The sequence below is a fragment of the Aegilops tauschii genome, chromosome 7 (assembly GCF_002575655.3).
Source record: "Aegilops tauschii subsp. strangulata cultivar AL8/78 chromosome 7, Aet v6.0, whole genome shotgun sequence".
NCBI classification, from domain to species: Eukaryota; Viridiplantae; Streptophyta; class Magnoliopsida; order Poales; family Poaceae; genus Aegilops; species Aegilops tauschii.
Genome location: NC_053041.3, coordinates 176966542 through 176993403, shown reverse-complemented (window position 1 = coordinate 176993403; position 26862 = coordinate 176966542). Strand labels below are relative to the sequence as shown.

The following is a 26862-nucleotide window of genomic DNA, read 5'->3' as shown; positions in this document are numbered from 1 at the left end:
GAAGTGGACACTTCCATGATGATAATTTTGGTAATGTCATGGAACACTTCTACGACAACACAGGTATGACTATCTTGATTCTGTCATAAAATCGTCATGGATGTACATGCATGACAGAAAACGTGACCTACTGTGACAAACTCGTATCATCGCGGAAGTGTATTTTTTTTGTAGTGGTGGTGACAACGCCGCCTGCGCCGACCACGTCTCCCACAACGCCCACATCCTCATGCACCTCCGCATCCCCCGCGGCGTCGGCAGGGCCTTCGAGTTGGACAGGTGAGCTGCGGCACAAGGCTTCTTCTTGGGCGCCATAGTCGATGGAGCCATCAATGATAAAAATGGCGATGAAGATGATGTGCTGCTTACGCTCTCGGGTTCGTGCAAGTGATCCCCCTACCTGGCGCGCCAAAGATGTCGTGGGAAACCACGGCCACATATGGGGCCATGATCCCCTTTTGGTTCGGCGGGGGGATGGGCACGTTGCACAAAGAGCGAAGAAGCGCAACACAGCACGACAGAGATCACACGGGCAGTTTTACCTAGGTTCGGGCCGCCGGGAGGCGTAAAACCCTACTCTTGCTTGGTGGATTGATGGTGGAAAATGGTGGAGAAACGCGGCGCTCTTGCCTGGCAAGGTTGCCTCAGAGCGAGAGTGGCTACGCGCGTATGAATGTGCGGGGGCCCGAATTCTTTCTACGGTTTCCATGGGCCTCCTTTTATAGATCAAGGGGTCACCACAGTGGCAAATCAGTCTTTCTATACTGATTAGATAGCAAACAGTGCTATCATACCTAACTCTACAGGCTGACAGAGCGCATTAAATGCGCCGCTCAGTATCACATCACAGCTTGCCCGGCAGGCCCTGATGGGCTGTTTTGCCAGCTTCGCGCCTGCTTGCTTGACACGTCTCAGGATGGGTGTCGCTTGGAGGTATTTTCTGTAGGAAGTGGCTGCCATGTGGCAGGGAGCAGCCACTTAGTCACTTAGGAGCTTGACACCGCACTGATCGACGACGTGCGTCGCTGTGAGGTGATGTGGTGGAGTGGTTTGCCTTCGTGAGCCCCGACGGGCCTGCCAGGGCGATCTTGGAGGCTCGCTTCCGGGGTAACCCCAACCTCGCCAGGCTCGCCTGCCCGGCAAGGGAGGTTCCTCTCGTAGTGGTATCTTGTCTCTCTGGCTAGTCTTGGTCTTCTTGATCTGCACGTTGGTCCTTCGAAGAACTGATCCCTCGTGCTTTGATCTGATCTTGGTGTTGTAACCTTGTTCTTGGGCCTATGCACAGTCTGGGCAACGGACCCAGGGTTTGTTGCACTGACACGCATCGCCAGAGGGCTTGGAATAAATCTAGGAAAATACGAGCACCAGTGTCAAGTCTAGGACTTGAACTTTGGTGGGCTAGGAATATCACTTTCCTCCTAACTATCCAACCATAGTTTGGTTCATGCCCGCATATTACATTTGGTGCCATATATATACTTACAAGACTACTAATTCTAGTAGTTTGAAAAGGTAAAAGAGCACACACTCGTCCATCTAGCTAGTCACCATAACAATACACTACCATGGATCCCCTCTCGCTCGTCTCCCAACTAAAAGGCAATCCATAGCACTCACACTGATCTTGGCAATTTTAGACTAGACAGTATTAGTCCCCAAGTACTCCTTAACCATAGATGCGGCTATTCGAATAGATTGTTTACCCTGTAGCAGTGTACTTCTCCACACATGCTTTCACTACTAATCACCATGTACTCAGCAGACTTCAAGCGAAAGCCGACGAGGGTTTTGGCCACGACCGTTAACAACACAAGACTCTAGTCCAGGGAAATCGCCTATTTGAGACTGACCCTGCATGGAAGTTTAGCTGAAATTTCCAATATGCCCTCAAACGTTAGGTGCAGGGTTCGCCAGCCCACCACGCCATATGACACTTCGCTTGGTACACGGGGACACGGTGCCTAGTCATCCGAATCCCACCCCGTTGTGTAGTGTACGCTTTGTAAGACCAATAGTACATCCTATAAATACAGAAAGTACTTGCAACTCCTGGACAGAGATCAGTTAAGTTAATAACACTACAAAAAAAGACACATCCTTGACATTTTGGCCCGAACGAACTTTTTTCCTGTCATGTTTATGACACTTCTATGACGATAATTGTGACAAAAACATGTATCATCGTAGATGTGGTGGGATCCTACTTCTATGACAAAAAATCATGATAGAAAATGAGTTTTTCGTCGTGGGCGGGCCGGAGACGCACATGCATGACACTGTTTGGGCCATCCATGATGGAAAATAACATGGTAGAAGCGAGGGCGAGGAAAATATCGGGGAGTTCCCAGTTACGGTGGGTGGTCGGGGCTGAGCGATGCACTGTGGTTTGCGCGTTTCTCTTGTGTACGCGTGTGTCTGTGTGTGCGGCGTTGGCTAACTGAACCCGAGAGATCGCACTAGCCGCATCCTACGCCTCCCACGTATTGATAAATAGTTCATCCACTTGAGGGAAATTTGCTACTATCCTACAAAACTCTGCGCTTGGAGGCCCAACACGAGTCTACAAGAATAAGTTGTGTAGTAGACATCAATCTCTTTTCTGACGCCATTGCAGGGGAGGTGAGTGCTTGAAGGTATATCTTTAGATCTTACCATTGAATCTTTTAGTTTGTTGTTTATCACTAGTTTGGTTTATAAAAAGAAAATTACAAAAAATGGAATTGAGGCGGTCTCATATTGTTCATATTTATAATGTCTTTCTTGAAAATGATGGATCGGAAAATTGTGCTCAATTGATAGAAGAAGAATTCAATAAAATGTTTGGCATAAAATCCATGAATGATGAGCATGATTGCAATATTGCTAGTATGAATTCCTTGAATATCCTTGATGTTATTGATATGCAAAGCCATAAGCTTGGGGATGCTATGTATGATGAAGATGATATTTTTAGTCCCCCGGGTTTTGATGTGCAAATTTGTTATGATGAAAGCATGCCACCTATTTATGATGATTATATTGATGAAAGTGGGCTTGGAAGAGTGTCAACTTTAGATAATAATGATCCCACTATTTTGAAGGGTGTTGAATCTTATTATAATAATTATGAAAGTGGATTTGGAGATGTCATGACTTTATTTAGTAATGAATTCACTATTTCGAAAGAGGTTTCAATTGATTATGACAATATAGTTGCTATCTATGATAATTATGGTCATGACATGTATGTTATAGAGAATAATTATAAGCATGAAACTTGTCATCATGGTTTTAGCTTTCAATTGAATTATGTCAATCAACAATCTCGCGACAATTATTTTGTTGACTTTGCTCCCACTACTATGAATGAGAAATTTTTTGCTTATGTGGAGAGTAATAAAATTTATATGCTTGTGGATCATGAAAATAATGCTTTATGTGATAGTTATACTGTAGAATTTCTTCATGATGCTACTGAAAATTATTATAAGAGAGGAATATTTGCTTTTACATATCTAAATAATATCAAGTTTCCTCTCTATGTGTTGAGAATTTTGAAGTTATACTTATTTTGCCTTCCTATGCTAGTTCATTATTGTTCCCATAAATTGTTTGCTCACAAAATCTCTATTCATAGGAAGTGGGTTAGGCTTAAGTGTGCTTGTATGTGATTCATGATGCTATCTTTATATTTCAATTCTTTACTTTTATGCGAGTATCATTGAAATCATCATGCGTAGCTAAAAAGGCATTTAAAAAAAGCGCTTGTTGGAAGGCAACCCAACATTTACCCCTGCTGTTTTTGTGTGTTTACATGATTAATCTACTGTAAATTGTTGAAATAAAGTGCCAAGTAAAGCCTTTGGGATAGTGTGGATGATAGTTGACTTGATTCTGTGCAAAAACAGAAACTTTTGCGCCTAGTCTAGGAATTTCTAAAATTCACGGGAACGTGATTTTGATCTAAAATGTTTACAGATGATTGATATATGAATTCTCTATGTTTTCCTAATTTTTCAAAAAAATTAGAGTTGCAGAAATATGGTAAATGTTCAGATTACTACAGATTGTTCTATTTTTGACAGATTCTGTTTTCATTACATAGTTTGCTTGTTTTACTGTTTCCATAGCTTATATTGCTCAATATTAATTGTTGAAATGATAAGTTACAGTAGGCATTGTGTGAGAACAATTATGAATATTGTCTTTGATAGTACGAAAGTGAATGATTTGTTTTATCATACTAACCTATTTCACGAAGTTCCGTTAAGTTTTGTGTGATTGAAGTTTTCATTTTTTGGGTGAGATATCGATATGAGGAGAATAATGAGTGACAAAACCCTAATCTTGGGGATTCCCAAGGCACCCCCAAGGTAATATTCTATTAATATCCAAGCAACTAAGCTTGGGGATGCCCCGGAAGGCATCCCCTCTTTCGTCTCCAACATTATCGGTAACCTCACTTGGAGCTACATTTTTATTCGTCACTTGATATTTGTTTTGCTTGGAGTGTTATTTTATTTTATTAGGATTTGCTTGATGTTATTAAGAATAATGTTTTGTATCTTTTACTTCAATAAAAATGTCAAGTATAGGCTTTGCCATGCTTATTTTGCAAGTATATGAGTTGTTGTTTCAGAACAGAAAGTTTATCGATGTTGCAAAAATTACCAAGAAAAGTCAGAATGTGATAAAATGTTGAAATTTTTCGCACAATAAGCTATGATAAATTTTCTATAATGTGGTAAATTTTCAGAACTTTTTAAGTTAAATAAGTATGGATCTTGCTTAATCCTTTATAGATTGTCCTGTTTAGACACATTGTTGTTATGTTTGCATATGGTTGCTTGTTTAATGATTCTATTTGAGGATAGGATTATTAAATATGCAGAGGAATTTAGTATGCAATGTTAAATAATAATTTAAGTTATTTGTTACAGTAGAGAATGCTAAGGTTATTGCATTGATTTATACTAACTTATCTCACGAGTTCTTGTTGAGTTTTGTGTGGATGAAGTTTTCAAGATTTAGGGAAACCGTGATATAAAAGGAATTAAGGAGACACAAAAGGTCAATATGGGGGATGCCCAAGGCATCCCAAGATAGTATTTCAAGAAGTCTCAAGCATCTAAGCTTGGGGATGCCCCGGTAGGCATCCCACCTTTCTTCATCAACAATTATCGATTAGTATTGGTTGAGCCTAAGTTTTTGCTTCTTCACATGATATTTGCTATTCTTAGAATTTCATTTTATTTTGCTTTTCTTGCTGTTTTAATAAAATACTTAGATCTGAAGTTTTTAAATGAGAGGGAGTCCTCAAATAGCTACCCATTTACTAAACTACTCGTTTGATCTTCACTTATATCTTTTTGGAGTAGTTTGTCATTTACTCTTGTGCTTCACTTATATTCTATGAGTAAATTGTTGAATGAATTGAATATCATGAAGTTGAAATTATATGTTCATATCATGCCTAGTGGTAGCTTCATATTTGGTTTAGAAAGTGAAATCTTTTGAAGCTTGACAATCACAATATTGATCATACAAGCAATTCATGGATAATTGGTAAGGAAGATAACTTTCAGATACAAATATATTATCTTGGACATCTTCTATGATTGTGAATACCAATTAATTATTTTCAAACTTGAGAAAATTAGTTGAAGTTGGACAAGGAAGACAACGTAATGAGTTATGGTTGTGTATTTTTGCATAGAAGTTATATTGTTATGGATCCTCCAACATGTGGTGTTTGCTTAGGATCTTTTGCTAGCCAAAAATTTGTACTAAGTAGAGATACTACTCGTGCATCCAAAAATCCTTATACCCAGTTTCTTGCCATGAGTGTCCACCATACCTACCTATGGATTGAATAAGATCCTTCAAGTAAGTTGTCATCGGTGCATAAAGCAATCAAAATTGCTCTATGTTTGATCTTTTATTGTAAGTGAAAATAAGCGTTGTACAAACTTGTGATGGCAAAGTAATAAAAGTGATGGACTGGATAATAAAGGTTTCTTTCATAAGGGGAAATATAACGTGATGTTCCTTTGCATTAAGAGATCGTGCATCCAAAAATAAAAAGTGCATGACAACCTCTGCTTCCCTCTGCGAAGGGCCTATCTTTTACTTTTCGGTATTTACTGTTATGCAAGAGTCAATAGTATGCATTCTCATTTCAACCTCAATTATTCTCTAGTTGGAATCATCATGTGGCGGGGAAAGATCTAGGCACATATGGCCAGTCAAATATATTTGATCATGATTTATTATTGTTGACAATTATCTCTATGATAAATGAGTTGGGAGGCGAAACATTAAGCCCCTATCTTTCTCTGTGTTCGATGGATGCCATTTGTTCTAAAAATATGGTTTGAATACTAGCAATCATAGAAGACTATATGATGATTGAGTATGTGGAGCTCTTACTTAGACTTTTTTGAATAAGTTGAATAGCAATTGTTTGGTGACTAAGAATATAGGTTGTTAAATTTCAAGAGAATTTATTGTTTGAACCATGAGATGTGAATTGGTTGCTACTTTAACATGAGAAGTTTTATGAGAAAGAGTTGATGTTATGATGCTAGGAAAAGTGATTGAAATTATCATTGATCAAACTTACACACTATGCTAGCATTCACACTGCATATTTTTTTATCATTTACCAACTCGAGGACGAGCAGGAATTAAGCTTGGGGATGCTTATACGTACGTCTCCAACGTATCTATAATTTGTGAAATATTCATGCCATGTGTACAATGATTTTATATGGTTTTGGTGTGGTTTGAATGGAACTAACCCGGACTGACGCTATTTTTAGCAGAACTACCGTGGTGTTGTTTTTGTGCAGAAATAAAAGTTCTCGGAAATGGACGAAACTTTTTGATGATTTTTTTCAGACGAAAAGAGAAATAATAGAGCAAAGAACCACCAGAGGGGGGGCTGCTGCCCACAAGACACCAGGGCACGCCACCTCCCTGGCGCACCCTGGTGGGTGGTGGGCCCCCTGAGGCCCATCTTCACGTGATTCCAACGCTGAAAAATCCTATATATTCATAAACCCTTGAAAGTTAACTTAGATCAGAAGTTCCGCTGTCGCAAGACTCTGTAGCCATGGAAAACCAATTGGGAACCCGTTTCGGCATCCTGCCGGAGGGGGAAATCATCACCGGAGGCCATCTTCATCATACCTATGGTCTCCATGATGAGGAGGGAGTAGTCGACCCTCGGGGCTGAGGGTTTGTACCAGTAGCTATGTTTCTAATCTCTCTCTCTCTCTCTCGTGTTCTTGATATGGCACAATCTTGATGTATCGTGAGCTTTGTTAATATAGTTGGATCATATGGTCTTTTCCACTCTCTATCTTGTTGTGATGAATTGTATTTTCCCTTTGAGATTTCGTTTTTATCGGATTGAGTACTTTTGTGGATTTGAGAGCACTTGATGTATATCTTGCTATGAATACCCCTGGTGACAATGGGGTATCATAGTGATTCACTTGATATATGTTTTGGCACTCAACTCACGGATTCCCGAGGTCACATTGGGGTAATCTATACATAGGCGTTGATGCATGTTTCCGTCCTTGTTTCTCCGGTAGAAATGTTGGGGCACTCTTTGTGGTTCTTTGTGTTGAATTGAGTATTATGAATCTGAAATTGCTTGATGCATATCGTATAATCAAATCACGGATACTCGTGGTGACATATGTCAAGATATGGTGCAATAGTTCAGGAGATCAGAGACCATTCTATTTCTCTTGAGTTTTCTAAGATAGAATATGAACGTCGGAGCTAAAATGTTGAAGCTCACAATTTAGTGAAGTATGCTCTTAATCTACGTGGTGGCCGCCATGTTTGGTTAGGTCATCTCGGAAACCTTCCTTCCGTCCCTGTAAACGTTGTGACGGCTTAATAAAACTTTGTTGAATTGCCTAAAAAAAGGAGAGGCGCTGACAGGGATGTAGGGCGAAACGCGCTGGGTCGGCGTCGGCGTCCATCCGCTGACGCGGTATGCCGTGTCCTGCATCGAGTCGCTGGCACCGCACCGCCCTGCGCTGGATCTGATCCTCGCGAGCACGAGCGACAGCTTTGAGGGCGTGAACTCGTTCGGCGATCTCTTCTCCGAGCTAATCGCGTCCCTGGAACCCAACCTCGAGGAGAAATCCGCCCTACGTGGCGCGGAAGGAGGCGGCCTACGGCACCTCTTCCTGGCCAACAACACCAGCTTCGTGTTGAAACGCGTCGGCGCGATCGGGGGAGACGACGAGTGGGCCGCGTGCCGCCAGAGCCGAGTCGAGCAGCACGTCGCGGGCTACGCCGAGGCTTCCTGGGCGCTAGTTGTGGCTTGCCTCGAGGCCGGCAAGCCCGCCACCAAGGCGCTGGCCAAATTCAACGCCGCTCTCGAGAAAGCTTACAGCGGCCACGTACACTACGATGTCTCCGATCCCGAGCTCAGGGCGGCACTGTGGAAGGCCGTGTCGGAGAAGGTCGTTGGTGCTTATGGCGCGTATCTGCTGGAGCACCCCAAGCTTGTCAAGTCTGGCAGGTACACGCTCGATAGCCTGGCCGGCTTGGTGTCCGACTTGTTTGAAGGAGAGGACGCAATGCCCAGGTAGTGCTAGCACTGCTCGGAATACGTAGTCGTCTCGGATTCTGCGAAGGTATGTGTTCCCAGCCTCTTGTGTGTTTGATAGCAATTAGAGGCGGTTTCTTTCTTGGGTCTACAAATAGATCATGAATTTGCATATCAGGTCACGGGACCTCAATGATGAATCATCAGATAATCAACTTGGAGGAGCAGATCTTGGGAGGAGGGATGTCCAACCCCAAGCGGCAGCAGGGGCCGGTGAACCACGGCGACCGCGCTGGCAAAAGATCGCGACATGTGCACAAGCAGCAGAAGCACCTCTATCTTGTTCTGGTCTTTTTTTACAATCATGTTATTACAGAAAATTACCACGATTTCCCCTCGGGTCAAAGTTACCATGGTATTCGTATGCAAGTTATCAGGTCTATGTTGCACAAGTTACCGTGCTATTTACATAGAACTTAACTATGTTTCAACAACTACACCCCCTTTCAAAGTTACCATTGTGTTTAGTACACAAGTTATCAGGTCCTTGATGTGTAAAATACCGTGGTACTAACACATAAGTTATTAGGGTATGTTTACATCAACCTCCCCCGGGTCAAAGTTATCATGGAGGATTACACATGAGTTAACGGTTCTACGGTTCGTATATTATTATGGTACTTACACCAAAAAACCCGGGTGTGTTTCAGTAGCTTTTTCCATAGGTAAAAAATTACCATAATATTTTTGTGTAACTTATCACGCCAATAGCTGGTCAAAGTGGACCTTTTGTGTGGTCAACCCAGGAGCACGTGTAACCCTCATGACACTAAAAATTATGTGACTTTCCAGTGGCACGCCATGTGGTGTCTTCATCCAAGAGGCCCCGCGAGGCGAGTGTATGTTTTTAACAACTTTTTTCCTTTGGTAAAAAGTTACCATGATGTTTATATGTAAGTTATCGGTTATGGGTGCTTGTATTATCATGTTATTTACACAAAAAAATCTCGGGGTTGTTTTGAACAACTTTTTTCGGGTCAAAAAGTTATCATAGTGATTCTAAGTAACCTATCAAGCCCGCCGTGCTTAAAATATCAAGCTATTTACACAATTTATCAGGGGTATGTTTCAGCAAAATTTCCCCCATTGGTCAAAAACGTATCATGGTGTTTAGTTATCACAGTGCATATGTTTTCATGCTATTACACAGAAAAATACCAGGGGAGGGAGGTATATGTAACGCCCCGGATCTGATGCGCCAGGTGTCTGCCAGTTATTCGCCGTAGTTGCCATGTCTTTTGCTTGCGTGCCGCACTTTGCCATGTCATCATCTGCATTGCATCCTCTTGTTTTTCAAAACATGCATCCGTTCGGGTTCTGTCGGTTCTCTCCGTTGTCCGTTCTGAGCCCAACCTCTCCCACACGCACCAGTTGCACCTCTCAGATCTTGTTTCGTGAGCGGGAGAAAAACGTTCTCGGATTGGGCCGAGATTTGCCGAGTGGCCTTGGTATATCAACGGTAGACCGCCCGTCAAATTCCGTTCCATTTGGAGGTCGTTTGATGCCCCAACCTTTAACCGCGTTAACCGAAACCCCCTTCTCTTTGCAGCCCAGCACCCTTTCACACAGCCCACCTAGCCCATCTAACTCCCCTCCATGCTCTCCGCCGTTCGATCAAGATCGTGTGGGCGAAAACCGCACCTCATTTGGACTCTCCTAACTCCCTCTACCTATATAAACACCCCCTCCCCCGAAATTCGCGGATGAATCCACCCTAACCCTAGCCATCTTCTTCCTCCCGCAGCCGGACTTGTCCACCCGCGCCGGACGTGTCCGCCGGCCACCTCACTCCGACCAATCGGAGGCCGCCACATCATCGCGCCGCCGCCCCCGTCGAACCAGCCACCGCCATGTCGCCCCGCCGCTTCCCTCCACTGCGCCGGCCCACGCGAGCCCATCGCGGGCCTGCCCGAGCCCATCCGGCCGCGCCGCCGGCCCGCGCCTGTCCCGGGTGCCCGAGCGCTCGCCCCGCCGCCCGAGTCCGCCCTTCGCCGGCGCCGCGTCTCCCCCGTCTGAACCGCGTCCCCCGCTGCCCTCCTCGACGCCGGCCGTCGCCGACCTCACCGGCGCCCGTCGTCGCCCTCGCCGTCCGGCCCTGCTCCGCCTCCGCCGGCGCCGGATCCGGTCGGACCCGACCTCCCCGACGCCTCTCCGGTCTCCTTCCTCCTCTCCGGCCAACTCCGGCGTAGATACCTACGAACCTCGACCCGCGTGCCCCGAAACCCTAGATCCGTTTTCGGGAGGTAAATTTCGTCCGAGTCTTTTTCTCTGTGACATTTTCAAGCCTACTTCAACATGTCGTAACTTCATGTGAGCTGCTCCGTTTTGTGCGTGTAATATATAAAAATGTTCATTGTGAGATGCTTTTCACTTTGCTCCACTGTGCCATGCTTTTTTGAGTTCATCTGGATGCCCTAATCATCGTTGCAAGAGTGCTATATGATGTTAACTGCTGTCCGTTTACAGAACTTGCTGATTTGTTATTTTCGTTGCATTTTGTGTGTGCATCCTATGAGCATGAGTTCTACATATTTTTTGAACTACATCATGCCATCTTTATAGGGGTACTTGTCTTGTATTTTAGTGATATATGTGGTGACTATCACAAGCATGCAAAGTAGCCTCCGTGATGTTGCTGATTTCTGTGAGTTATTTCTGCCATTTCTGCGTCTGTAGCTGTAACATTGTGATGCTATGTAAACCTGCTGCTACCATGAGTTCTATGCATAATCTGGAGATGTTCACTAAGGATGTTTTGTTAGACATGTTATTCTCTATCCATCCATGCCCTTGTTTGTATTTATAGCCTGCTGTAGCTTGTTTTATTCTTGCTCCAAACTTACTAAATAATGTTGCTGTCAGCCTGTTAACATTGAGTCCAGTATTACCATGTGTTTTGCTAGTGATCCATGCACCCTATGAATTTGCTCTTACCATGTTTAGCTCAATCAATGTGCCATCTTACTGTTGGTTGACTTAACATGCCATGAAATTCCTTGTGGTGAGTGGTACAAGCTCACCAACATGCCTACTTATCGTTGTTGCTGCCATGTACTGTTATTTTCACCGTCTGAATCTGTCATATCATTTGCCATGTTTGCATGGGTGCTACCATCTTGTATGTTGATATTTGAAATAAGTTCAGTAAGGGAGTTTTGTTAATTGCTTTTAGTACTAGCATTTCATGCCTTTGGTTGCCATGATAAGTTCCTGTAGCATGCTGTTTGATAGCTCTAAATATTGCAACGTGATGTTATTTCTGTCATGTCTAGTGAAATTCTGCCAAGTCTGTGAAACTGTTATTATTTGCAATCTTGCCATGCCCTTTTGAGTATGTTATATTGATTTCTGGAGTTAACTCAGTGTTCATGTTTTGTAATTCTTTACCTGTAAATCATGTCCATGTCATTTGTTTTCATGTTGAGGTGTTGTAGCATGTTGTTTTGATACTTGCAAGTTGCCTAGTTGCTGTTTTGAACAGCTTGTCCTTTAACCTTGTTTCATGTGTATGTGTTGAACCGTTGCTCCGTTTTGAGTGTGCTCTATATGAAACTTGCTTAGTTTTGCATGTACTTTCATGTTACCTTGTTGCATCCATGTTTTGAGTGTGTTTGCTTGATGTTTGAATGCATTTTGCATCAATGCCATGTTTAACTTGTCTTGCTCATATCTTCTAGGCCGTAGCTCCAAATTAAATGAACTTTATATGTAACTTGACTAGAATCTTGTGTAGATCATTTTGGTGCATCTTAACTTGCTGTTTAACAACTTGGACATAAGGTTTATTCAGATCTGGACCAATTTCGAAATTTGCATATGGGGATTTACCGGAATTGTTATATGTTGTTTCCGGCATCATTTAAACTTGCTTTGATGTGTTGTTCTTGTATGCATCATCTCTTGCCACGCATAGCCTCATGTAGCCTTGTCATGCATCATACTTGGTTGAGCATCATGCCTTGTTCATGTGTGGTGTGTTTACCATGTTGTGTGCTTCTTCTCGATAGTTCCCGTTTCGTTGCGATCGTGAGGATTCGTTCGTCTACGCTTGGTTCGTCTTCGTGGCTTCATCTTCTTCATGGACTCGTTCTTCTTCCTAGCGGGATTTCAGGCAAGATGACCGTTACCCTGGATCTTACTAGTATCATTGCTATGCTAATTGCCTCGTTCTAACGCTATGCTGCGCTACCTATCACTTGCTCTTCAAGCCTCCCAAATTGCCATGAACCTCTAACCTTTGTCACCCTTCCTAGCAAACCGTTGTTTGGCTATGTTACCGCTTTTGCTCAGCCCCTCTTATAGCGTTGCTAGTTGCAGGTGAAGATGAAGAAGTTTGTTCCATGTTGGAACATGGATATCATGAATTTTGTTGGGATATCACAATATCTCTTATTTAATGCATCTATATACTTGGTAAAGGGTGGAAGGCTCGGCCTTATGCCTGGTGTTTTGTTCCACTCTTGCCGCCCTAGTTTCCGTCTTACCGGTGTTATGTTCCTTGATTTTGTGTTCCTAACGCGGTTGGGTGTTATGGGGACCCCTTGACAGTTCGCTTTGAATAAAACTCCTCCAGCAAGGCCCAACCTTGGTTTTACCATTTGCCTATCACCTATTTCTTTTCCCTTGGGAGTCGCGCTCCCGAGGGTCATCTTTATCTTAACCCCCCCGGGCCAGTGCTTCTCCAAGTGCTGGTCCAAACCGAGCGATGTCCGGCGCCCCCTGGGCACAGGGTCTATGCCAACCCGACGTCTTGCTCATCCGGTGTGCCCTGAGAACGAGATATGTGCAGCTCCTATCAGGATTTGTCGGCACATAGGGCGCCTTTGCTGGTCTTGTTTTACCATTGTCGAAATGTCTTGTAAACCGGGATTCCGAGACTGATCGGGTCTTCTCGGGAGAAGGAATATCCTTCGTTGACCGTGAGAGTTTATAATGGGCTAAGTTGGGACAACCCTGCAGGGTATAAACTTTCGAGAGCCGTGCCCGCGGTTATGTGGCAGATGGGAATTTGTTAATGTCCGGTTGTAGAGAACTTGACACTTGACTTAAATAAAACGCATCAACCGCGTGTGTAACCGTGATGGTCTCTTTTCGGCGGAGTCCGAAAAGTGAACACGGTTTTTGGGTTATGTTTGACGTAAGTAGGAGTTCAGGATCACTTCTTGATCATTGTTAGTTTCACGACTGTTCCGTTGCTTCTCTTCTCGCTCTTATTTGCGTATGTTAGCCACCATACATGCTTAGTCGCTGCTACAACCTCACCACTTTACCCCTTCCTTACCCATTAAGCTTTGCTAGTCTTGATACCCATGGTTATGGGATTGCTGAGTCCTCGTGGCTCACAGATTACTACAACAACAGTTGCAGGTACAGGTTATGCGATGATCATGACGCGAGAGCGATGTTACTTGTTTTGGAGTTCTTCTTCTGCTTCTTCTTCGATCAGGGGATAGGTTCCAGGTCGGCAGTCTGGGCTAGCAGGGTGGATGTCGTTTGAGCTTCTATTTGTGTTTCATCAGTAGTTGGATGTTGATCTTATGTATGATGTATTGATGTATTCTAGCGGCATTTGTATGCCTTGCATGTATCCCCATCTATTATGTAATGTTGATGTAATGATATCCACCTTGCAAAAAGCGTTTCAATATGCGGGTCTATCCTTGGTGGGACCTTCGAGTTCCTCTCGGATAGGGTCGCATATTGAGCGTGACAGTATACTACCGTGCCATTTACACAGAAGTTACCGGAGTATCTTTTCGATAATTTTCTTCCCTATAGTCAAAGTTTCCATGGTGTTTCTACCTCAGTTATCATATGTGCGCTGTGTATATTACCATCTATTTACACAGAAATTATCGGGTATATTTTTACATTTTTCTTCCCAATGGTTAAAGATATTATGATGTTTGTATCTAAATTATCTGGTCTATGGCGTGAATGTTATCGTTCTATTTACAGAAATTACCGGGGGGTTGGGGGAGGGGGTCAACAAATTTTTTCCCAATGATCAAAGTTACCATGATGCTTTCACCAAAGTTATCACGACTCTGGTGCTTATATGACTATGCTACTTACACATAATGTAAGGTGTGGTATACAAAAGCTATCATGTTGGTGGTGCGTTAGTTATCGTGGCGGTGGTGAAGAATTTACAACGGGAAAAGTTTATGTGCCAGGATTGATAGGTGAAACAAAAAGTTTTTCTGTGCTAACATATTAAAGGCAAAACATGTCAAAACCGTATTTTCCTTATCTTGTCAACAATGAGTCGTAGGTGAGGTGGTCAGCTCCCTTTGTTGATTACCTATAAACCAGAGATCAAATCCCAATGCAAGCATTATTTTTGCCCTGGAAATCGGGGAGGCGCGTGGGGCCGTAACTGACGACTACGAAAATTAGAAAGGCACCTACGGGTGCGCGCGATAAAATTGGGAGGACGTGCGGGAAAACTAAAGAATGAAGGAAATCGGGAGGGTGGAGTGGGTGCGCGCGATCGGATCTGACGGCGCTAGATGCATGTGGTAGTTTTTGCAGTCTACCACACGGTTGCCACATACATATTTCGATACATATAATCCGAACATCTGGAAGATATAGCGGTCCTATATTCCCTATATATATATATATATATAATATATATATATTTTTAGATTTACATTTTTACATATGTTTTTTTAGAAATCTCCCCGACTTTATTGATTCGCAATGATGTTCATAGGTACAAGATTTGGATCATGAGGGACACCCAACCAAACATGTCTACCTATGTCTAAATTACAAGCAAATTTGGCGAGATTGTGAGCCTCGAAACTATGATTTCTACGCTCATGCACAAAACTACAGGAAAGAAAACTAGAACTACGAGCCATTATTTCATGTATGATAGCTGCATGAGGACCCCTAGTCCCCATGTTGATGTCGTTAATGACCCCTTGGCAATCTAAGGCCACCGTGAAGCTCTGAATAGCGAGATCCTCGGCTAAAGATAGCACTTCCCTGCAGGCATATGTTTCGAGAACCACCGGGTTCGTGATACCCCGGTAAACAATCGCTGACGATCCAAGGTAGGTGCCATCGCTGTTTCAGCAAACAGCTGCAGCCACCCCTCCTCGTCCACCTCTCACTATGGCTCCATCCACATTCAACTTCATCCTTCCCTGCGTTGGAGGTAACCACATATTCAGTTGTGCTTGGATTACTCTCGGTGCAGCAACCCTTGCCCGGCTTACTGTAATTTGGTCCAGTTCAGCTATGAAGGTGTTCACGAACCCAATAGTTTGCTGCGGGCTTTGAAAAATCCCTTCATAAACAGCTTTCCTTCTTGCAAACCCCATTGCCCATAATGTAACAGCCATTTTTGTGAAGCTCGTGTGGTCTAACAATTTAGATAGCTCGAACAGCCACGACTTGGCGCTAGAATCTTGCAGCTCTGACATCTTAGAAACGAGTTCATCATCGGCCAGAGCCCACACACACCTTGACATGGAGCACAAAAGCAAAGCGTGCCTTCATGAATCTTCGGCACCACACAATGGGCATGCATTCTGAGTAGCCTAAAAATACAATCCAATTTACCTTATAAAGGATGAAGGGGTTGTTATTCACGACCAAGCCATCCACATCGGCTATGAGTAGTTAGCAAGCGGGCAGCGAGAGCGAGCGGGCAGCGAGAGAAAAGGGGTACACGTCCGCTGCGAGAGAAAATATCTCGTCTCTTTCCCGAGCGGGCAGCGAGAGAAAAAGGGTACATGTCCGCTGCAAGAGAAAATAGATGAAGGGGTTGTTAGTCACGACCAAGCCATCCACATCGGCTATGAGCAGTTAGCAAGCGGGCAGCAAGAGCGAGCGGGCAGCGAGAGAAAAAGGGTACACGTCCGCTGCGAGAGAAAATATCTCGTCTCTCTCCCGAGCGGGCAGCGAGAGAAAAAGGGTACACGTCCGCTGCGAGAGAAAATATCTCGTCTCTCTCCCTTCTCCGTTCTCATCCGACTCCTCTTCTCCATGCCGCCGTCGCCTCCTCCTCTTCCCCGTCCCTCACGGCCTCCTCGCCCGCTCCGCCTTCAGCACCTCTTCCTCCCCTTCCTCTCCTCCTTCCCTGCCTCCGGTTCCAGGCATGGAGGGATGAACCCGGAGAGCTGCAGCCGGTGGATGCCGCGACGGACGGGGAGGCGATGGTGAAGGGGAGTTTCGGTCAAGTGGAATCTGATGGGTTGCAGGGCGAGGAGCAGGGAGTAGCCTGGCGTAGATACAGAATATCGGCCTCTCCCCACGACCCACCTCTCCCACCAGAGCACAACTAGGTTTACCTCTGCCTCCCTTTTGATTGCAATTCCTTGTGTGAGCTCCTCCCTCTAATTCATGTCCTCCTAATTCATTTTTTCAGTCATCTAGGGTTTGGATGGGTCTGGGTACCTACAACGATGGCAGTAGAGGCGACAAAGACCACTTTGCAACCTCGCTGAACTGTGTTACTGAACTGAAAGGTATTGTAGCAATCCTTCTGGTTTGGTAGCTAAAACCAAGATACTTAGCTTGTTAATGCCTTCATTTTTTGTAGTAAAAACTATAATTCCAGCATCTGTAGAGTATTAGATTTTAGTTGTTTGTTGTAGTTTGTTTTCTGGGTTTTTGTATCAAGCGAGAATGAGCAAGGCTCGCTTCTGATTGTTGTATTCCAACCCATGTTTTCTATTTGTAGATGGTTGTGTTTTTTCAGTTGGCCTACATGTAATAATTAGTAATTAATGTCTGGATTACTTTCGACCAAATATTTCGAAGGTTGCTTGTTCTTTTGTACGTATCTATGTTGGATTATCAATGCATGATCTAATTATCGTTTTCTTCATATCGATATCCTATTAATTACTACTACATCAAGGGACATATTCATGTTGTTGGTTTTCTTACAAATCCACTCGTTGCTTGTGGACATGATGGTTTAATTTCTTTGATATTTTCTTCAGTTTAGGGACGGCAGTAGTTCTACCACCGATGGTGTTGCATGTAAGCTGGATGTTCTCATTGTTCTGTTGGCTCTGATCGGGTGAGTTCTTCCCTATTTCCTTTTTTGATGCCTCCATATGCTCAACCTATCATGGTTTTAGTTGTAGTGTGGATGTTTTACTGTATATATATATATATATATATATATATATATATATATATATATATATATATATTTATGTGTTCTCTGGCAGTGTGGATGCTATGAAGTTAAGGTTCTTAAGATGAATGATGTTTATAGAGGGTAGATACAGTTTTGTCATTCATTCATGATCATATTTGGCCTCTCTTAGTGGACAGTCTATGGTAAATCTAATAGTTGGTCTTGATAGTGAATTAGTGATGCAGGATGTGAGGTACAACTATCAAAGTGACATTAATTTTGGTTTTGCTTCCTATCCGCAGCCTCTTCTACACTAGGTGAGAAACTGGTTAAAAGAGTAAATTTTATTACTTTCCTAAAAATATCTTCTGAGAAACATGATTATTATGTTCAGTAGTGTTGCTTCGCTATTCCAAAGGCACATGGAAGTTTACATAAAAAATCTTACAGTTGTTTTTTTTTGGATCTTCAGAAAAGGAAAACACTCGACGATCTGGCTCTGTCTCAGGTATATGCTCCCTCGCCCGCAAGATCCGCTCTCTCCCATCTATGCATCACGGCAACACTTCAGCTCCTCTTATGGATTCTCACCAGATCAGGCCACCTCACTCACCTTCAGGTAAACCTTGAGCGACGACACAGTATGTTTTCGCGAACTAATCTTCTTTAGTCAACCTATCGATCCTTGTTGCGTGTGCTTCTTAATCGACATGTGAACAATCTGTTGATGCATGGAAATACATGCTGATCTCCTATTTTCTTGCTGCCTTCAAGATAGTATATGCATGAATCTTGTTCAACTACAACAACTTGAAAGCCCTGTTATTCTCAGAAAAATTATCATCTACGGTTGTATGCATATGCCTCTTGATATTTACCAGCTCTCCTTTAAGATTTCCTAACTAGCATACATATCCTAGCTAAAACATAAGAGTTCGAATTTGTACATGTGAACTGCACATTAAGTTACTATCACCATTGTTTAACAACACTGTTAATTATGACTCAAGTTTGTAAACAGTCATCCATACCATAGGTACGTACGTTAATGCAGAAGCACTACTATTGAATTAGATGTAGTAACTGCGTCATTCTGAACATTTTAGCAAGTTCATGCATTAACCGCTTAGGGTCCATCGATGAAACAAAACCAATCATATGAATTGAAGGAGCTACTGAAATAAAATGGAAAGAACAAAGAGAAAATTGAAGGTTATCTATATGAAAATTCAGAGAATGGGATAGGAGAGGTGGTTCTTCCCAATAGGAAAAAGAGTGGAGTATAGTACTGTTATCCTGCCTTTTCTACTACAATCCCAGTTAGCATAATAATGTGACATGGAAAATCATATTATCGATTCAATTATGATTCAAGCAACATGAACAATTATCCATGAAATTCACTTCTAAACCCTGGTTTTATTTAGTTTTAACTTCAGGATAGGCATTTACTGTATTGTAATTGCCAGACTTTCAAAATTCTACTATTACCATTGTTTAACAACACCCTTTTTGTCACGGGAAAATAATAGATGGATAAACGTCTCAAATCATACACTATGAAGCTTCCAACACTTGCTTACAGTGTCTTTCTTGTGTAATCAGTCTGTCGTGATGGACAAAGTTAAGATCCCAACAAAAAGTGCTTCTTGATACTATGATGCAGCAACTTAACCTTCCAAATTGCAGTTTACTAAACAGAAAGTGCTTCTTGATGCTATGATACAACTTCTTGATGCTATGATGCAGAAACTTTATGCTATGGGCAAGTGATTCATGCTGCTCTTGGTTCTTCTGTACACTTGAAATAAGGAACAATATTCCAAAGTATGATAGTGTTTGGTTAAAACATATACCTTAGTCCATTACTTCAGTTTCTTCTTCTGAAGTTATGTTTTGCTTTTCTACTTCTTTGCTCTGCTTTACACAATTTACATGGCTTTCGAGTCCTTTTATTTAGGAGCAGGGAAAAACCTCTAATTGTTAACTTTGTATTTTCGCACTGACTAGCGCATATCTTGCCTAAGCGCAGGCTTAAGCAATGTGTTTTGTTCTGCCCTAGCGCCTAGGTGCTTACACCCTTTCCCCCTACTGATTTAAGAGGTGTGGAGATTTTTTAAGGAGGTGTTGCTCGCTTTGTTGTTCAGATCACAGAAGAAGTATGTACAAGTATACATCACCGCTGTTACTTGCTTGCAATTACAGTGTATTTTAAGACACACACTTGGCGAACATCTTCTCGTGCTTACAATGCTCTATGAGGGAAATAATAGATCAACACTTGCTTTTTTGCTCCTTTTGAACAGTTGCCAGGACCTCACCGGCAGATCCCTCAGCTATCAGGGAAAGCAGCCATCAGCGGAGATTGAGGCTGCCTCTCCGGCGAGAGTGCTCGTGTCGTGGTGGTTTCCCACCAGCGGCATGGGGGAGGCGGTGTCCTCCGCAGCTAGGTCTACTTGCTGGCGACCTCACCGTCACCAGCCCATCTGCAGGTATGCTAGCTCCTCTTCTATTAATGCAAAAAGGAGATGCTCAAATGGATTGAGTGGTACCCTCCTGAAAGTATTGTAGGGATGGACATATGGATTGATTGGTAGGCCCCTGAAAGCTACACAGATCTGAACCAATAACTTTAATAAGAATGTGTATCCCAGCTCCTTTTATAATCTTGAATCCTTCTCGGTCCTACTAAACTGTAACTCATGTTTATTTTTGGAAACAATATTTTGGACATTCCTAACCTGGTCAAGGGAATGTATTGCCCACCTACAGTGAGAGACACATACGAAGTAGGTCCTACTAAACACCTAAAAGGATGAGTTACAGTAGGTGTGCATAGAGTACTAACATTTTTGCTATCTTTATGCTCCTCCATATGGATGGGAACTAAAAGGATGATGATATTATTCTACCTTTCAATATTTGGTGGCGCATATTTAAGAAAATCACAGCTAAGCATGTCACTTTCTAAAAAGACGCTTGACTGGAATGTATATGTATGTAGTTAATAAAATCATAGTGACTGATTGTTCAGTTCCTCTGTTTAGATTAGAGGTGTCTGCATGCATCCAAGTGATCGGTCTTTCCAGCTCAAAAGAGAAAGTGACCGATGTTTTGGCATATTTTCCTATTAGGAATAAATGGACATGCCCATGCACGTATGCACACAGATTTCAGGTTACAGTTTAATTAGGAAACAGATGATACCTCATTGTGTCGTCTTGGTCTAAGAAGAGGGGATATACTTGGTGAATATATATGTTCCACCCGACCGTTAATTTCAGAGAAAAGGACATGCACTTCAATAGCAAAAATTTGATTGTTATGTACTATCTGTAATGCTAAGCATTTATTTGCTAATATCTCCTCATCTGAATTTGTATTTTGTGCCATTTGGCCTTTTAACTATATGGGCATCTGCAGATGGTCTGAAAACCAAGATATGCCACAGATAATAACTATATGGGCTGCTCCAGATGGACTAAGAATGGAACCATATCCTAGGCCTACATGCTAATATTGTACATCAATGAATATCTTCACTTATTTATACTTAATCAGTTGTGTAATAATAAGCGTGATATTAGCTTTCGTACCCATCTTCATGGTTGAAATACTTTTCTGCAATCTGTGACACATTTGCTTCAGTTTCCATATGTCTTGCTTCATGCTATCAACATTGTTAATCATTTATCTTTATCTTTCTTTCCCTTTACAGCCTACTTGAATGGATATGGTTCCTGAGAGACCATTTCTTATGCATCAGGTCCTGAAGGTGGATGTTGCTTGTTTAGATATCTATGATTACAAATTATTCAAAACGGTTCATGTTATACTGGATGCTATTTTATTGAGAGTGGCTTCGAACAATATGGCATGAACATATTTGTTTTCTCTTTGGCCAATAATGAAATGATCTTTGTGCATATAAAATGGTTATCGATACCATAATTCTTGGTTTTAATTAGCTTTTTGCGCTAACCGGTTTAAGCCATTCTACTATCTGTAATACAATCCACATTGCATCATCTTTTCATTTACGTCTCTTACTTATTCACTACTAACATTTCTTCTAAATGGCTTCTTGCGCCATTGACGCAACCGGGTCAACTAGTAGGCCTAAAAATCAGCCTAACATGCTGAAAATGTGCAGCCCAGCTGCTAAACGGGCCAGCATGCCGGCCTGTTAACTAAATAGGCCGTGTCTGGGCTTAGAGGCGCAGCACGTGGGCTGGCACGGAACGGCCCGCTTTCTAAACGTGCCTCCGTGGGCCGTGTCGTGCCTGGCACGATTAGCTTTGGGCCGGGCCGGCCCTTTTGGCCAGGTCTGCTGCCATCTCCCACAGCACAGCACCACTCGAGCTCCGCCTCTCCCAATTCCTCTGTTTGGTCTCTGGATTGATCTGCAAGTCAACACCTCAGTCTTCCGGTCAAGGTCTGGCAACACGCAGCAGAGCGCCGCTTCTGCTCGCCGCTCTGACCTCTGCATGGGCGCCGCGGCAGGGAAGGCCGTCGAAGACCTGGCATCTGCTGCTGATGGGACACAACGCGAGCGGAGGACCGGCTCGCCGTCGCTGAGCGCGTCATCCTCGAGTTCGAGCGCCGCCGCGCATCCTGCGACGGCACCAACGTCGGCATATGGGACGCGCAGGCGCAGGCGACCTGCATCAACTCATGGCCCGCCCAGTCCATAGCCCATACCACTTGCACCGTCCGCCCGGCAGGCCACCGTCGATCTGCTTGTCGCTGTTGCCAACGCGAGGCAGGACAATCGATCTTGACGCGCGGGTTAAGACTCAAGATGAGACGAGACACCATCCACCTGCTGTCACCGGAACGATCCCTCCCTTCTCCTTGTCGTCCTTGTAAGTAAACTTCTGAATCACTGCATGTAAAACTTGCCACTTCCCACAGGCCTTGCAGATTATAAGTCGGCATTGCTATTACGGCTATCGAAGATCTTCGTGTATAGCTTTTGGATCAAAGTCCAGCATTTCATATCGCCTTCGCGGCGTATACCAGTAGAAAATACAACTAAATTATGGGATTCATGCATAGTCAATGAAACTACAAAAGGAAGTCCGAAACTGCCACAAAAGTTCAGAGTTAAATGATCAACAATCACAGAGTTTGCACTAAAAAGACAACTAGTACTACAATCTGTAAATTTTTTGTACTGTAAAAAAGGTTAGAGAGAAAAGTTAATGAGGATGAGTCACATAAACCAATTCAGATCACTCCCTCCCCAACACTGGCAATGCTCACTAGATCTTTATAAACCTGGGTACTTGTTTGGGATAAAAATAACAGAAGGGATTTCAGAAAGGAGTTCAAAACATATAACATTGGAGGGTTAGATTCAATTTAACCTCTTGTACCTCCTGTACATGTGTGAATTAAGGAGTAGCAAGCATAGGAACAGCAAAATTCAGAGATGACAGAAAATCAAGGCACAAATTACACAGAACCATGAAGCTAAAATATAACTATTTAAATCAAGGCACTGTTAGAAAAGACAACATAGTTCAGTGAAGTCATGAACATAAATACTGCAGAATTTAGAGACCACTTAGTACTGTAAATTCAGTTAGCAACAAGACAGAGAAATTGCACTTAGATTTCAAAGAAAAATATGACTACTCCACACTGTAAATCATCAACATTGACACTGTAATAATTGTATACTCCACACTGTAAATAGACAGAACATTTTTTTTTGCCACAACTTGAATCTGCTCTGCAACTTATGAATTGTAGTTGTTCTGCAGATTATCACGAGGAGTGAAGCAATTTTGATTTACAAACATAGTTACTCCTACTACTTATCTGCGGTTGCCCAGATCATAATTGCATCATGCTTGCTTATCTGAGACTAATACAAAAAGAGAAGAGCAGTTTTAAACAGAGCAGAAGAAGTACTAGTGCAGGAACGAATGTAAGGTTCAGAAAATCCATCACAGGAGCAAGAAGAAGAACAACAGTTTTACTGGCTTGCATGAACAAGTGGAGCAAATTGCTCAAAGGTACATCCGTGGCGATCGTACATGGACGAACTAATATATCAGCCAGTGAGTATCCTCGTATACACTTTGGAGAGAACTTCAACATCGGATTTAATAGACACTTGCAGGCGAGAAGAAGTTGTTGTGCCCTCCAGCGTGAAGATTGGCCGCGGCATTGCACCTCTTCTCCTTCTCGAGCGCCTCTTCGGCCTTCCACGCTGCTTCAAATGGATCGAAGGAGCATGGCCGCGGTTTGGACAAGTGGTCCTGTCCCTGAAGCGATGGAGCGTCAAGATCCGACGCGGCATTGTACCTCTTCTGGGCATCATCATCGAAGGCAGGATTGTGCATGGCCCCATCCTCTGATCTCCACATTGGGTAAGGGTCATCGGACTGCAGCATGCCCTCCAGCACGCCTTGGTCCAAGGCATCCAGGTACAGAGGTTCCTGTTGGCCCATCTCCACGCCAGTGTTGGCTCCAGTGACCGGCTGAACTTCAATTGGGTCGTCTTCCATCATTCTCATTAGTTCTTCAAGATCAAAACCATCTTCCTCCCAATCCGGCAAATCGAAAATAGGCCCCAATGGCTCAAAGACATCCTCTTCAGATGTGCTCCCAATCCTTGCAATGCTTGAGCCAGCCTCAGGAACAATCTGTTGTTGGCTGTAATGCTTGACAGACTCCAGCACAACTGATTGGGTGGACTCCAGCACATCTGACTGGGAGGAAATCTCAGGAGCTTGAGCAACGTCGGAGCGGCTGGATGTTGTAGTGGACTCGCATGACGCTTGTGCATACTGAATAGGGAAGTTGGTGTGAGCCAGCGGGCCATGCATTGCTCTGGCTGCCTCATCATACATCAAGAACGACGGTGTGGCAGGTGCCGGGACGGGGACGGCACCGCGCATCCTCTTCTTGGGGCGCGGCGGATGAGGCTCGGCAGCGGCAGCGGGCGCTGGCCTCTTCTGCGCGTGCGTGCTCGGGGTCACGGCCTCTGGTTGCTGTTGCTGAAGCTTGTACGCTTCCGATTCCTGGCGGGCCGCGTCAGGGGCATGCTGAGCCAAGTGCATCTTGCAGAACACCTTCACCCCGTCGGAGACGGTGGCCTCCGGCAGCAGGCATCGGTATTCCTCCATGACCCAGCCGGTGGACTTGCCCTGCTTCTTGAAGGACAGGTTCTTGACCTCGCCGACCTTGCATCCCGCGTGGCTAATCTCGGTGGTCTTCTGGATGCTCCAGGTGCCGCTGCCGGCGCCGCGCACGCTCTGGAGCTTGCTCCCGTTCTTGCTCTTGCACGTGGTGAAGAAGAACCGGTCGCCGCTGCTCACGGCCTGCGGCACGGGCGCGAACCGGCGGGCCAGATCCTTGGGCTCGCAGCCGGAGATTTCGACGCGGTGGATGAGCTTGTCGGCGCCGTGCAGCGTCTCGCCGGAGAGGAGGCGTGGCAGGTAGTAGGTGACGGCCTCCACTTCCGTAGGGCACAGCCGGTAGTGGTGGAAGACGTCGTCGACGTCGAGCCCCTCCATCCCGGCCGGCGGCTGCCCGATCTGCTGCTAGGGTTCTACTCTAGGTAGGAAAGGGTGATGTCTATCGAGGGCGGGCGGGCGGGCGATTGGGATTTGGGCGAGGTTTGTCTGCGGGATCGGAAGGTGTTGCCGGACGCGAAGGTGCTGTTGATCGAGGGCGGGCGGGCGATTGGGATTTGGGAGAGGTGTTGTGACTTGTAAGACGCGAAGGTGCTATAGACTACTTTTTGAATATTTAAAGACGCTGGACATTGTTAACAGTGGCAGTTCAGTTTCCCGTCAGAAATTTCCTTTTTCTGAATCCGAAAATGTCCCCAGTTAAAGATGGGCAGTGCAATAGAGGACGCGTGAGATTTCCTTTTTCTGAATCCGAAAATGTCCCCAGTTCAGTTTCCCGTCAGTTTTACGAAACCTGCCGCTCCCGTTTGCTTTAATTTCCGTCAATCCGATGATGGTGCGGTCCTGAAGACGTAGAGGACAGATTCCGTGCTGATTGTGATTCTTGATTTTGAGCCTTATTCAGATCCATTTCTTTTCATCCATGGCAACATCTGTTGCGTGATAATACTGTGTTATTTACCTTCAGAGACATTGTTAACAGTGGCAAGCAGATTCAGCTCAGAGAGAAATATTTGGCCCCTGTCCAACTGCGTGTGCAATTAACGTCGGCCATGGCACCACCTGCGTGATGCCTATTCACCACGCACGATTCACGCAATGTCTTCCAGTCAGAATGGATTCACCAAGACAGGTCCAGCCCATACTACTCACCAAAGCAGCTGAAATTGAGTGCTATACATACATAAAGAAGGCCAGAGATTGAGTGCAATACATACATAAAGAAGGCCAGAAATCCATGATCATCATGTGCCATCAGGGTACACTACCAAAACCCCAGCTTTCACATCGCACAATCTAGACATGAATACTAATCTGCAGTAATCGCCACGTGTCCATGCTTCGGCCGCCACCAAGCTTCATCGCCGGTGTCAATTTCTGGCATCCATTCCTCGCGCGCCAACCCACTGGACGTGGCGCAGCCCAGCTACCCGTAGCATCTCCTTGCGTGCCAAATGGCCGCCGTTCCGGCAAACCTCCGCCACTGACAGGTGGTTAGTTTAAGCACTAATCATCTCCCTTGTTCCACTGACAGGTGGTCCCCCGGTGGTTAATCAACCGACTAATTTAGTTTAGGTTTAATTTAATTTATGTTTAACAGTGAGCCTATGACATGTGGGACTCACTGTCAGGTTTGACTTTGGTCAAGTCAATGCTGACTGTGCTGATGTAATGCTGACACAGTAAATCATCTCTGGATTTTAAATAAATCTAAATGATGTATTTATTTTTTAGAAATTGGCCTAAACTTCAAAAAATCATATAAAATCAATCGTAGCTCAGAATGAAATAATTTATATGTGAAAAAATTATCAGAAAAATTCAAACTTTCCGTTTGTACCATTTCCATGTATGTTAGAGAAACTTATACCTGCTGATCAGGTCAAATTCAATAAAGGGCATTTAAAATGCTTCTTTTGAAGTTAAAATTTGAATCCTTGGTTCAAATGAACTTCAAGCAATATGTTAGCTAATTGCATTAGCTCAAACACCGA

At 43.9% G+C, this 26862-nt stretch overlaps 2 protein-coding genes across 23 annotated transcripts; one reads left to right on the top strand and one right to left on the bottom strand.

Moving 5' to 3' along the window:
* The first annotated feature begins 16401 nt into the window (after positions 1–16401).
* Positions 16402–21653, top strand: LOC109744744 (uncharacterized). Of its 22 annotated transcripts, none has more exons than XR_006666097.2 (7): positions 16413–16914; positions 16998–17097; positions 17578–17657; positions 17958–18037; positions 18193–18339; positions 19753–19879; positions 20027–21430. XR_006666097.2 is itself a non-coding variant. In XM_040396904.3 (5 exons), exons 2-5 carry the CDS (start codon positions 17013–17015, stop codon positions 21173–21175), a joined length of 450 nt encoding a protein of 149 aa, XP_040252838.1. In that variant the 5' UTR covers positions 16416–16914; positions 16998–17012; the 3' UTR covers positions 21176–21430. The 22 variants fall into 22 exon arrangements, 2 of the variants coding, with proteins under 2 accessions (XP_040252838.1, XP_040252839.1); XR_006666092.2 differs by lacking the exon at positions 19753–19879 and adding an exon at positions 17812–17861 and having other exon boundaries at positions 16416–16914; XR_006666095.2 differs by having other exon boundaries at positions 16402–16914; positions 18193–19879.
* Positions 21654–23426: 1773 nt separating this feature from the next.
* On the bottom strand, positions 23427–25302 carry LOC109744746 (uncharacterized). Its single transcript, XM_073505793.1, has one exon. It carries the CDS (start codon positions 25247–25249, stop codon positions 23834–23836), a length of 1416 nt encoding a protein of 471 aa, XP_073361894.1. The 5' UTR covers positions 25250–25302; the 3' UTR covers positions 23427–23833.
* Between the last annotated feature and the right edge of the window lie 1560 nt (positions 25303–26862).